This window comes from Eleginops maclovinus, chromosome 3, assembly GCF_036324505.1.
Source record: "Eleginops maclovinus isolate JMC-PN-2008 ecotype Puerto Natales chromosome 3, JC_Emac_rtc_rv5, whole genome shotgun sequence".
Classification (NCBI taxonomy): Eukaryota; Metazoa; Chordata; class Actinopteri; order Perciformes; family Eleginopidae; genus Eleginops; species Eleginops maclovinus.
The window spans coordinates 10981714-10994998 of record NC_086351.1 but is presented as its reverse complement, the minus strand read 5'-3'; the positions used below and the strand labels follow the sequence as shown (position 1 = coordinate 10994998).

The window sequence follows — 13285 nt, the reverse complement described above, 5'->3', positions numbered from 1 at the left end:
GCTGCACATTTGCTCCAACTCTCGTTCTATCTTCATTGTTGCGAATATATCAGAGCTTTTCACCAAACTGAATGGGCTTTTTAAGCCATAGTGAGAACTAATAAGAGAGCAGTGGCCATTAGCAGATTGATGTTTGCTGCACCTGGGCTGACACGTTTTGCGGGGGAAATGGGATGGCGGGATGAAGAAGGAAGGGCTGAAGGAGTAAAGAGATCAGATAAAGAAGAAGCCCGTCTTGTAGCTGTCCTGTTTGCGTTTGCTCCTGTCTCTGTCTGCATGGATGATAGAATATGACGCTGACTTAGTGTCAGACTCATTGCTGACACATAGTGTAGTTAGAAAGAGATTAGAGAGATGTGAGAGAAAGGAGATGAGGGAAAGGGTGAGGAATGAAGGGAAGAGAAGAAGGAGGACAGATGCCTCACCCGGTTGAAGTCTGTGTTATATGTTGTCACTTTTGTAAAAGTTTGAGTGAATGAGAATTGACTCTCTTCCTGAGACGTTGTGTTTTTCCTCTTCATCCCCCGACTTCACCTTCACGTGTTGTCCACCCCATCCTCCCTTCCTGCTTTGCTCTGTGAACAGTTTCCCTGACTTTGCTCTGTATCCGTGCATTTGTTGTCTCTTTGCAAAACCAACTAGCCATGGGTTGGGCTTTTTGTCCGATTTACTGTCACTGTGACTTTGACTCTCTCTCTTTTCATTCTCCTTGTGAGTTTCATATTAAATCTTTATTCCCTGCAGTGGAGGGCCAGAGCGCCTGATAGTGACAGAGCCTGACGGGGCCATGGTAAAGAAAATATAGAGCGACAGCTTATAGGGGTGGCACATGTGTTTGCGTGCGTGTGTGTGTTAGATAAACTGCGGAACAAAGACGTGTTAATGTTTCTCAATGTCTACTGTTATTATGCGACAGCTGATTGTAATGTATTTAGATTAAGACTAGGAATGTGACATGCATAATTCTACATGAATGCTGTTCTCTTTTCTTAATGTGTATTTGCGTGTGTGTCAGTCTAAGTGCGTGCATGCCTTTGCCTGTAACTAGGTGTGCTCTGTCAGCAGAAAGTTGGCACTGAAACTGATAAACCATTATGCACGACGTGGGAGTGCATGTTTATGTGCCATTTTGTGTGTACGTGTGTGTTAGGTTTAATGATCTTTTTTGATGGTCTGGTGTAGCGGATATTGAGATGGATGGTCCATATGCTCTTTATGGTCCATGCATATTTCATATTCCAGCAGCAAAGCAGAGCGGGCATTGCTTATATGGCCGAGATGTTGCACTGGGACGTGGGCTGACTTTATGAGAGCTCATATACACATCCCACTGCTTTGTCCCCTTTGAGTAAACGCCCAAGTACAAATAAATACAACAGTTTTCATAACATTTCCCAAACAGATACCTACAAATTCATAATCCCTAATGTTGCGCATAGAATGTCAGATCTTAAATGGACCCGTGAGGCTGCCGGCTTTATTGTTTGCTGCTGTTGTCACTGATGCATGTCACTCAGAGCGGGAGAGTTGTTTAAAGTCATAAACCACAGTTTCTATAAATGAATAAATGCTTACTTTGCCACTCTCCATTTGCTTTCATAAAACACAAAAGTGATTCAGCTGATACCTTTTTAATTTCCTGTTCTTTCAGGAGATATACCCCTAGGCACATATAAAGAGATGTCTTTTATGCTCCAAGTGGCAGCAGAAGTTTGTTTTGAAATAAGTAGATGAAGAGTTCAATAGTTAAAATGAAATAAAAAACCTGCAGGAAGTCAAACCTCATCAAAAGTGCAGACAGAAAGACATCACAGCGTTTCATATTGTGCTGCAATATTTCAGAGGAATTATTATCTTTTATTTTATTGGTAGGTGGGTGGGGGGTACAGGGTAGAATTAACTACTGTAGTTTTTGCCGAAATAATAAAGAATAAAGGAAGATCTATGTGGAATACGTCTTAAATTGAAGCAGTAAGTCACGGTGAAGCTGCAGCGTGCGCACCGACCCGTGCTGTACCCCCACACACAAATACAGATTTTTTTTTGGTATAGTGGATTTGCTTTGTTTGGGTCATGATATGCTTTGTTAGAGATGGTTTGTCACCCTCCACTGATTTATTTAATTTACACAAACTCAAAGAACTGCTTGGGATGTGGATACAAAGTGTCCACATTGTGAGTGTAAGTGACTTGTAACTTTGTTTCCAAAACCTGAGAATTCTGATTGCGGGAACATTTCCTTTCTCTCCCCTAAACACACACTCGCATACACCAGGTCCACATGAATGCACATTTTGCTGACTGCCTTATGATGACTGACAGGTCACCGCCACATAGAGGCATATTGACTTCATGTGAGAGAGAGGGAGCGAAGGCGGGTACGCCAGATTGACAGGCCAGTAGAGGAAGACAGAAAGGGAGGGCGAGGTGTTGTCGGAGGAGGAGGAGTGTGAGTACGTCAAAAAGATTGAACCTGAAATGAAAAATTGAACGCGAGACGGATGGAAGGACACTGATAAGGATGGAGAGACAGAAGAGGAGAGTAGGGCAGAGAGAGTGATAGTGGGGGAGACAGAGGGAGAAGGGAGGGAAATGGGAGAGGGATGTTCCACTGATAGACTGTCGAGTCTGACAGTCTGCTCATGTTCAGTGGAGAGAGTCGGCCACATCATGAAATACTGACACCCACAAACACACAAGCTTGTAGAATCAACTGGATTTAAAGCTTAATGTGTGTAACCGTAACCTCACATGTTTCCCAAACTACGCTATACTATCTAACATTTTAATTGCCATGCAGGGATCCAGCAGGTGTCCTGTTGTCATCTGACCTCAAGCTAACTACGTTTTGTTGCAATTGAATTTCTTTCCATCATTGTCCTGCTGCATTTTCATTATTGTTTGTATTAACTTTCACAGTCTGTGCAGAGTTTAAGTTTCTGACAGGTAATTTACTGTGGGAGGGGGGTGGTGGTATCATGCACCGGGACCAAGTCAGTGCCCAGTGTTGGCTGGCTCTGGTAACATTTCTCAGGCCTGCTTTGGAGGCGTAATGGAAGATAGCGAGGAAAAGCTTCATACGGTCGCATCTGTAGAAGCACCCCGTAAACACACACACATCTTTTTAGCGAAACACATCCCAAAGTTTTAGTTTCCACTCCGAGTGCATCACCAAAAGTCCTTTGTAAAGCATATTGTGGGCAGAGTTCAAAATCTGGCATTGATAGAGCTCATTCACCACAAAACATGTGTCATGTGTTTCTGTTATCACTGTGGAAGGTCTTTGCACTGAAGCATCTGTGCTGTGATTTTCTTTTATGTTCTGCTTTGATAAAAAAGAAAAATATAAAACTCTCAAGATGAAGTGAGGCCGAACATGGCTGTTTTTTTTTTTTAGTGCAGTCCTTTTTTTTTTATCCCTTCATTGTTTTATTCCATTGATTCCACGGAGCAGAATTATTTTCCTAAACGGGTAATTGAGCACTTATCGCTTAGATTAGCATTGTGTCTCAATCTGCATGCTTTAATTTCAGGCCTTTGTGACCGGCTATACGCGAATACATTTATTTAATTCTCCATGTCACAGTGCATTAATAGAACATCCATAATGCTCCAAGTGTTCGAGCTCAATGTCATCTTCAGTCTGACAAGAATACCCAGACGCATTTAAACACTTAAAGACTTCATGCTGATGTCTGCTTGTAACTCCCAAGTCTGCTATATATTTGGCTGCTCTTTTTCTGTGTGTGGTTATCCATCTGCCGTGCCCTGAGACTAACAGCTCTTCTATTTACCCTGAAAACCCAAGTGCTCTGTTTCTGCCCTTTGTGTAGTGGGTTTTCATCACTTTCTAAGCAAATGAAAAAGTCTGATAGATGAATTTAAAGTTGGTACAACTTAACATCATAATAATGCTTTCTTTTTATTTTGCTCTGTAACTGACAGTAACAGAGTTCGTTTAATACAAAAATAACCTTTCCTAATGTCACCTTTGGATGTCCCCTATAGTATCCAAATGAAGTCTTGCTGGTAGTACATTAAATGACCAATCCAAATTTTGCCTGTAGCCGTTAGTAACACACCCCTGCTTCCCCTGTCTGCTTTTATCCTTAATCTTTGTTCCTTTTGCTGCCGCACTGAGACAGAGATCTCCTCCTGAAAACGGTGTGACACAGAATTTGCCACAGTAATAGCTGATGATTTGTGATCATGTGTAATGGTAATAAGTGGTACTTAATTAGCCATTAGAGAGACAGAGGGGAGATGGTGGATAAAGGGGATAGATGGGTTTTTGCACAAAGCAATGAACCCCTGTAGCCCCCTTTTTTTTTCTTACAATAGCCGCATAGCTAGGGCTTCTTCTGTCGTCATGGAGACAAATGTTGAAAGCCAGCTGTGGTTTTGTCTTGGAAGCCCATTAGGCTGGAGCTCGGTTGGCACTCCTCTCTGTCTCGCTTTTCTTTCTGGCTTCGCCTCCTTGGACTCACAATGGCGAAAATATCCTCTCCGTGTTTAACTTGTCTCTGATATCGGACATGGGTCAAATAACGGTTGCAAATCATTCAAAGCTTTTGTTTTACCCCAGTTTGAAGTACTCGATAGAGGATTATCTATCAGCCTGTTGGCAGTGCAAACAAAAAGGAAAGTGAGTTTTAAATAGGTTCCTTTAGTAGCTGATAGTAGCTTGTATATTAGCTCCCACCTACGTCGTGGGTCAAGTAGGTTCAAACGAGTGCAAGCAGATGAAGAATTTTTCGCAACACTATATCTGACCCATGTCTGTGTGATAGATGGCACTACTTCTCTTTCCACATTGCACTCTTGTCTGGAAAGCAATGTTTCTCACCCATGGACCCTGTTTAATGTGGCTCAAGAGAGGGATCTGAGTAATGTTGTTGTTGTTGTTGTTGTTGAGGTTTACCCAGCTCTGGAGTGCTTTTCCCTGCAGCCCTGATATTCAAGCCTCCAGACCCTGACCCAAACACATCAGTCAGCGGGACACGGGTGCCATGTGATTCGGCCAGGAAGTGGGCAGCGAGAGTGATTGTAATGCAGCAAATTGATCAAGTTTCAAAGGACACCGCAAAACTATCAATCTGTAGGACTGTACTCTCAGACGAGTGTGTGTGTTTGTGTGTGTATTTTGCGCGGACAGGGTCATGACTAGTGTTGTGTGTTTGGGGCAGCAAATGCAGAGAATCAATAGCTGGGTCAGAGGGTAATGTCTCACTGAGTGCTGAGTCTATACACAGCCATCAGACAGGATCACTATCAATCATCGGAGAGCTTAGGGAACATACACTGCCTTTCTCTTCTCTGTGTGTCTCTGTGCCTCAGCTGGCCTAGTGTCTGATGGGATCACTATTGCTCATGTAAGGGCTTTGGGAACAGAGACAGCGGGAGATGTAGGGAAACAGAGAGATAGAGCAGCCCGGGAAGGATTGATGTGAGCAAAGTGATAGAATAAGAGGGAGAGATAGGTCGCTATTGGCAGATACTTGGTGAATGACACTTGAGAGGTAGAGGAAGCCTTGAAGTGGAGAAACCCTTTGGTGCGTAAAATAGGCTGAGTAGGAGGCTTGTGAAATGGACGATAAATAAAAGTTGAAAACAAAATCGATAAACACACAAATTAAGGTAAAGACCACTACTCCCGGGCTCATTCACAGGTTAAACAACATTTTTCTTGATCAAAGTGCACTGTCTCATCTCCTTTCAGTTCTTGTCGTTCATGCTTTTATCCACCCTCTTCCCCGATCTCCTCTTCCTCCCCTTTTTAGTCTTTGTCTTCGTATCCAGCACGTGTTCCACCATCTGTTGTTTATTGGTTCATTTTCGTTTCATTTCATTCATGTGTGTCTTGCGTGTGCAGACAAACCTCACACAATAAAGCATGCATGAGTGATTGCAAACATGCATGTGCAGGAGGACATGCTTGTTGTACACATAATGGGTTAGGAGTGTTGAACCTGGCTCTGTGTGAAAGCAAGACAGCTCAGATCAGAGGGCTAATAACGCCTGCCATTAGGTTTTGTGCTGCCGGAGCACTCTCTCTCTCTCTCTCTCTCTCTCTCTCTTTCTCTCTCTCTCTCTCTCTCTCTCACTCTCACACACCACATATTCAATTTTTACAAGCAGAGAGAGGAGGAGAGAGGGAGAGGATGATGGATGAGGATCAGGAGGAAGGAGAGGAAAGAGAAAGAGTGCTTAAGAGCTCGAGAGAAGTAAGACAAGAGCAGAAAAATGGAGCAAACGAGGTAGAAGACAAGTGTGGAGAGAGAGCGAGAGAGATAGAGATTCAGAGAATGCTGCTCGTGTTATGGGATCATGTCGGTGCTGCGTGTGAGGCCGCTTGGCAAGAAACCCTGTTAGCTGTAATACTTTGATCAATTACCAATGATGAACCATCGCTCCAAGGGCAGAACTGTGTGTGTGTCAGTGGGACTGCATGTGTGTGTGTGTCTATGTGTGTGAGTCTGTGTGTTGCGGCCTTGAGAGAAGGCAGCATATTCCAGTCTGTTGGACACACTCTAGACAGGTATTGATTTCAATGAGGAGAATTTAGAACCTACTCAACCACTACAACATATCTGGACACACACCCTCACACGCCCCCTTCCAAACACACACACCTGCCAAGGCATGTTCCTCCAGTGGTTCAGGAAGAAATGATCGAAGGATGGAGAGGAGAAGACAAAGAAAAAGGCAGAACACAGCAAAAAGGAAGGATGGTTACTTTTTGGCAGCAGTCGCATCTCAATATCTTCAATGTCAAACAATATTGAATCAGATGGCATCGCTAAAGGGCATGTATACACACACATTCTCTTAAATACTCTAGTCTGTATGCTTCCTCTTAGACAAAAGCAATACTTAGACAGAAACAGAGGAAGGGAGAACAAATGGAGGCAAGGAGACAACTGAGTGAGGCTGAGCAGAGGGAGTGGGAAGAGGATGGAATAGGAAGGACTCCTGCCTGTGTTTGATGAGGGCCTCATTGATGCTACAGATCTCTGGGAGTCTCCATTCAGCAGGGGAGCTATTCAATTATACCTACCGCTCCGCTGTCTGATTGGAGTCCTCCCGCAACAATGTTAGCATTTCTGTACCAAACTGAGATGGGATTAAGTATTCTGGCCTCAAGGGGGAACATCTTTTAAGTCCTGATTGGCAATCATTTGTTACACTGCTGGACAAGTTTTAATCCAGCCCAACCTTGTACCTATCAGCAGTGACTCCTTTGATTTATGTGACCTTGATTTACTTAGGCATGCATGTTTTTTTGGCAGTTACACACACTGACGCCCACGCAATCCAATCAGCCACCTGTGGTTTTCTACTTTTTAATCGTTGAGCACTTAGTCGTTTGATAGAGTAAAAAACAGATGTCCATGTGTGACCTCTAGGTCAAGTTCTCACATGCTAGCATTCACTGTGCTGAGTAATTTTTGGCTAACCAGCATGTTTTTTCAAGATAAAGTAATATAGATGTTTAAGAATCTTTGAAGAAGTTTGGTTTTTCATATTTGTTCTTTTCTGTTTAAGTTTTCATGATTTTTAATCTAAGTCTTAAAAGGTTATCTCAGGTCAGGTGATATTATAATATCTCACTTCTGTAAATGAAACAACCTGAGAAAACAGACTTTTAACAGCCAACAGCCTCCGAAGTATAATCATAGTTTAATAAATGAAGGAAAATATCTTGAAAATTACCAAAATTCGTCAAAAATGTTATTCCTACTGTAAGAAAAAATGGTAATTAAACAACCACTCATCAGCTACCATCTATATGTGAAACTGTTGTGATGCTCGCTACCTGATGAAGGTTATTTAGGTTGAACTACTTGCTGTCAACGCATGCTTGAGGTCCTTTATTTTTCTTAAGAGTCATTTTAACTTTTCTTAGTAGTAAGTCACTAACAACATTAATGGTGCCTTTGTTTTATTGAAGTGTCTATGTTTGTGAGGCAGTGAGCCAGCATTAATAATACCATGTTGTATATTGGCTAATTTCCTTTTGTTGCAAAACATGGTATATTTTCAGCGTAACTCCATGCTATAATCCTCCAGCCACTCCATTCTCTTCAAAGACTGCCATCTTACCCACAGCAGAGTTAGTTGGTACTCTAAGCTCTTGTTTCAAAAAGGAAAGATTGCTCTTACTGTCAAAGTGTTTTATCGATGTACAGTTCTCCAACAGGCCAGCCAGATAATAGGCAGGCAGGGGGTAACGCTGTGGCATTATGTAGCCCACGACTGATTTATATAGGCAACATACTCCCTCTCTCTCTCTCACACGCTCTCTGATGTGATTTTACAGTACTGACATTGATCCAGGCCCACTTTGATCTTGCTCTTAGCTGTTGCTCCCTCGCGCTATCACCCTCTGCTCCCTGGTGGCCAGACTCTGCAGCTTTTAACCCCGACTACCCTTCGTCTCATCCTATAAACCCTCCCATCTTTCTTTCCATCCTTCCATCACTCCGTCCCCTGGTGGATCTGTAGATATAAGTGTTCTTTTGCTCATCGGAGCCTCTGCTGTGCACATCAGATTTGTTATTGCCGATAAAGTGTCTCTCTCAGCTCTCGTCTCTCAGCTGTCGTCACTAGCAGCTTCAACTAACCAGGTGTCGCGTACGAGGGAGGAAATTAGTGGTGATACAACACAAAATGAAAGGGAGGCATCAGGAGAGAGCAACACACTAGCTTCACTATCTCTTTCATATCTCTCCATCAGTTTTTTGAACATTTAAAACAGAAATACTATCTATAAAACTCTTACTAAAAAAAGGGTTTAAAATATCCCCCACATTTGGTTCCTATATTCTGGGATAAAAGGAGAAACATGATTCCCTCGGTCGGAGTGGATTTTCACACACTTTTTATGTAAAGCTGTTTTTAAAATGTAAATATTTATTGTATTCTCTTTTGTCTTAAAGCAGACTGAAGGAGGAATATGATCGTGACTGGTATTGGGCTGTCACACCAACTTTGCACTAAAGAAAGGGCACAATCCTGACACACACTTTATAGCCGACTGCTTCACTTAAGTGTGAGTCACAGCGAAGACAGTTTATGGATTTTTGAATCGGTTGAATAAAACAATTCAGTACATTATTTAAATCAACTTGTTGACATCAGCACATGGAGCAAAGTGGTTGACAGTAAAACATGTCGACACTGTCTGAAATGAAATAAATCACGATATAATGTCCAAGCAAGGAATAATACTTTACTTGAATCCAAATATTTCCAAGTACTGACCAAAACCAGGGTGGTTTTTTGTTTCAAAATCTCCTTGTGGTGGAACTGATTGGGATCTTTCTCCTGTTGGTCTATTACATTTGAAAGTTAACAACACATAATGCTTTACTTTGAATGAAACCAATCCATCCTAAGGCAATTTCAGGGTGACAAATTGCTGTTTCACTTCTAATCTGATATCATCCTGCATCCGTTTGGTTGGTTGCTGATTAAATTAACTCACAGCACCTTGCACTAAGATGACACACTACAAATAATGGAAATGTAGTTGTCTTAAAAACAATTTAAAAACAAACATTTCAGGCTACGGATGAATGTCTCATGAAATTAAATAGCTTTTTACCGTTTTTGCAGCACTCATTTAACCTGCATTACTTTTTTTTTGTTCTTCAAATCAATAATCAGTGCTTCACTCCCAAGTGACACCTCCTGTTGTTTTGGTCTTCTGGAAGCAGCAGTGCCGTTACACCCTTAAAAAATGTCTTAAATATCCCACCCAACTCGATGTATTTCATTGTGAAGTGTGTGAATCTAGTGCAATTGGTTGATTTTATTACAATTTAAATAAAGAGTATGTTTTTTTTCAGCACCTTTTAATAACCCATTTTCTCACAGACAGATATTTTTACTTGTTATAGCCCGAAAAAATATCATAGGTGTTACTAATACCATTTATGATGTCTCATGTTCAATTACTATACGTGCAACAATCCACGTAGGAAAATGTTGTTCACTGAACAAATGAAGAAAGATTATTGGAAACATTAATATGCCACTTAATACTGAAACCCAGTTAGTGCGCAGAGGGTCAAATACTGCATTACCGTGGACAGGATTATTCCCCAATGCACATTTATTTTCTATGTATGATTTAAATCATGCATTTAAATTCCTTAGTATTTCCATGCCCCTTTTTAAATGACACACAATCACTGTTAAGACACACTTATTCTAAATTACCTTCTCTTTTGTATTCTAAGTATGCAAGTGTGTAGTGTAGCTCACACCTATAGATGTCACCACATCAAATATGAAATGTCGGCAGATGAGATGCTTTGAAATCACACGCAGAGATGCATACACAAACCAAGCAGACGCATACACAGTGGGAATCCTAATGCCAGCTTTTATCTCAGAGAAGTGATTTACTTTCAGATTACTCAAGATGCTCGGAGTTGCCCTCCCCCTCATTTTTCTCTTTTTTTTGGTTGCCATTATCCCTTCATCTCAGAGAACTTGCTTTTCTTTGGTAGCGTAAAACTCTCCCACTGCCTCTTTTTTTCTGTCTTCTCTGTTCTGGCTCTCTCTTTTTTACTCAATTTGCATTCACGCCTCCCTGGTGGAACTAAACTCATCCCTCACTCGTGGTCTTTCTCTCTCCCTTTTTTTTGCATTCACTATAAATATAGTTCCCTTGAAGCATTTTCCCCTTTTTTTTCTACCACTAATACCCTCTGCAGGCTAGTTAAATGATGTAATGAGAGAAAGTGAAGAGCAGAGAGGAGAGGAGAAAGAGAGCAAAGGATGAATGTTGAACAATTAATCTTCCCGTCATGTTAGTCTGAACGATAGGGATGAGAGAAATGGAGAGGAGGGGGTGAAAGACAAATTCAGGAAGGATTTGAAGGGAGCAGTAAGAAGTGATGGAGAGAGGGACACATTGGAAACAGTGTTTCGATCTTCATTTAATAATTGAATAATAATCCCCCTTGAGACATGACCTAGAACTGGCAAAGAGGGAGAGAGGCAGCATCAGGCTGAGGATGACACACTGCTGCCCCCTTGTGATTTTATGATGTCACCACTTAAACATCTGAGTTTGTGTGTGTGCTCACATGCTCATCGGTGTGTGTATGATTTACAACTGCAACCTGTCTCTGTCACACAGATATAGGCCTGTGTCTGTGATGGGGAGAAAAAAAAGATCTTTGGGATGTCAGGAAAGAATCTAAATCTATTTCACTTGTCATACGCACTACACACACACACACATACACTCCCAGAGACAGGTTCAGACCTTATCTTCCTGTCAAGACGAGACTTTTTTGGGGCTGACGCTGATTTATGAGCTTCGGGGGGGGAACGTGGCAAGGACGTTGACGTCTGATGCGAGCGCAACGTTGTGCTCAGGTTGATGTACGAGCACTGGGGTTAGGGGACAATGCTGCGCTGACACCAGTGGTAGGAGCTGCGGCCCTGGGGCCTTCAGTCCATACTGAAGAGCCAGCTCCGCATTCTCCACACGCAGCAGCCCTGCAGCCACAAATACACACACTCTTTCACACACACACACCTGCTTTCTTTGTGTTAATAATAACTCAATAACTCTCAAGCAAAGATTTATTTGACCCCGGGTGAACACTCACGCTAAAAAGCATGCATCCGAAACACAGTATGCCTTACACTGACATGTTGTGGTTTCTCTGCAGTGATTTATGTGAGGCTAAAAAGATCTGTGTACGTACAAATAGAAATATTCCACACATTATTAGATATAGGAGACAAAAAGCATTCATGTCAAATAATAACTATGATACAATACAACAAATGGTGTAGCCACATTGAGATTGCGCTTCTCCGTGTGAGCATATTTACACACTACTTCTACTATTACTGACACTATCACATGTCATGTGTGTAGTAGTGACACATCTTTAATTATATTGTTGATTGTAGAAACCAGATACTATGAAAAAAAAACAAGGATACTGTTAATCATGTCTTGCACATACAAACACTGTCATTTATACTGCGTGTTGTACATGTGAATTCATTTAATTGCTCTGTTTGCAAAGAACTGTGAGCTGCATTTAATGCATGTTTTGGGTATATCAATTCTGTTTATTGTTATTCATTTGTGAAGCACAAGGTTGATACAGATTATGAGTTTCCAGAGGCAGTTTAGACATAATACTGAAACGTTGTTTTCCCCTCAATTTGCACAAACAATTAATGATAATACGGGGGGAAATAATCAAGAATATGTACAATTAGGATCTGTCGACTCTAGTTAATTCAAAATTGCCTGTAAAAAAATAATACAAAATGCAATTATTTTTAATGTCTAAATGAAACCCTTTCAATGGTTGTAAAAATAACTGTAATGACACAATATGTATATTCTGCAGTGCTGTGTTGATATTAATCCTGACTGTTTGCACTCTCTCTGTGTCCAGTCTGCGTAGGGAGGGCTACACTATGCAGGTGAACGTCAACGACTACCTGGACATCTACTGCCCTCATTACAATGACAGCCAGCGCATGGTGGGCACCAGCGAGCAGTACATCCTCTACATGGTCAGTTACCGCGGATACAGGAACTGCGACCCCCAGCTGGGCTTCAAGAGGTGGGAGTGTAACCGGCCCCACGCCCCCCACGCACCCATCAAGTTCTCCGAGAAGTTCCAGCGCTACAGCGCCTTCTCGCTGGGATACGAGTTCCACGTTGGTCAGGAGTACTACTATATCTGTGAGTGGAATCTAAGCGATATCATGATAAAACGTATCAATCTTAGGCGGTCTGGAAGTGTAAACCAAGAGATAATTCATTACAGTAAAAGCTGGTGAGACTAGAGCTGTAATGTGACAAACACGCACTGTAAGACTTGTTAATATTTTGTGGATTTTGAGAGGATTTAATGATTAACTCCATAAGACAATCCTCTGGTAGTTTCAGTGTAACGAATTGTTGTTTCACATCTCATCAAATCCCCCTGCAGTGAAGCCATGCTCATCCATTCTGTAAATTGCTAATCAAATGAACTTACAACACCTTGTGGCAATATCTCAAAGTAATGCATTTTTGGCTCGATATGAACAATTCAAGAGTAAATGAAGCACTCTTAACTAGGGCTGAACGATTTTGGAAATAATCTAATTGCGATTTAATATGCGATTATTTTTTCAAGGTCCTCTTCTCATGTATTTTTCAACAAACACAAACAATAAATCAATCGTGATTACAATCGTGAACCTCGTGAGGTAGCAACAGTAGCGAGGCACGTTCTGCACAATACCTGAC

The 13285-nt window shown here is 41.6% G+C and overlaps 1 protein-coding gene across 1 annotated transcript in view; it reads left to right on the top strand.

The window, feature by feature from the left end:
• efna3b (ephrin-A3b) overlaps positions 1-13285 on the top strand; it is a 51892-nt gene that overhangs the window by 28389 nt on the left and 10218 nt on the right. Inside the window, exon 3 of the mRNA XM_063877955.1 lies at positions 12441-12733. Within this exon, the coding sequence (XP_063734025.1) occupies positions 12441-12733 (293 nt within the window). The remainder of the gene's footprint in view (positions 1-12440; positions 12734-13285) is intronic.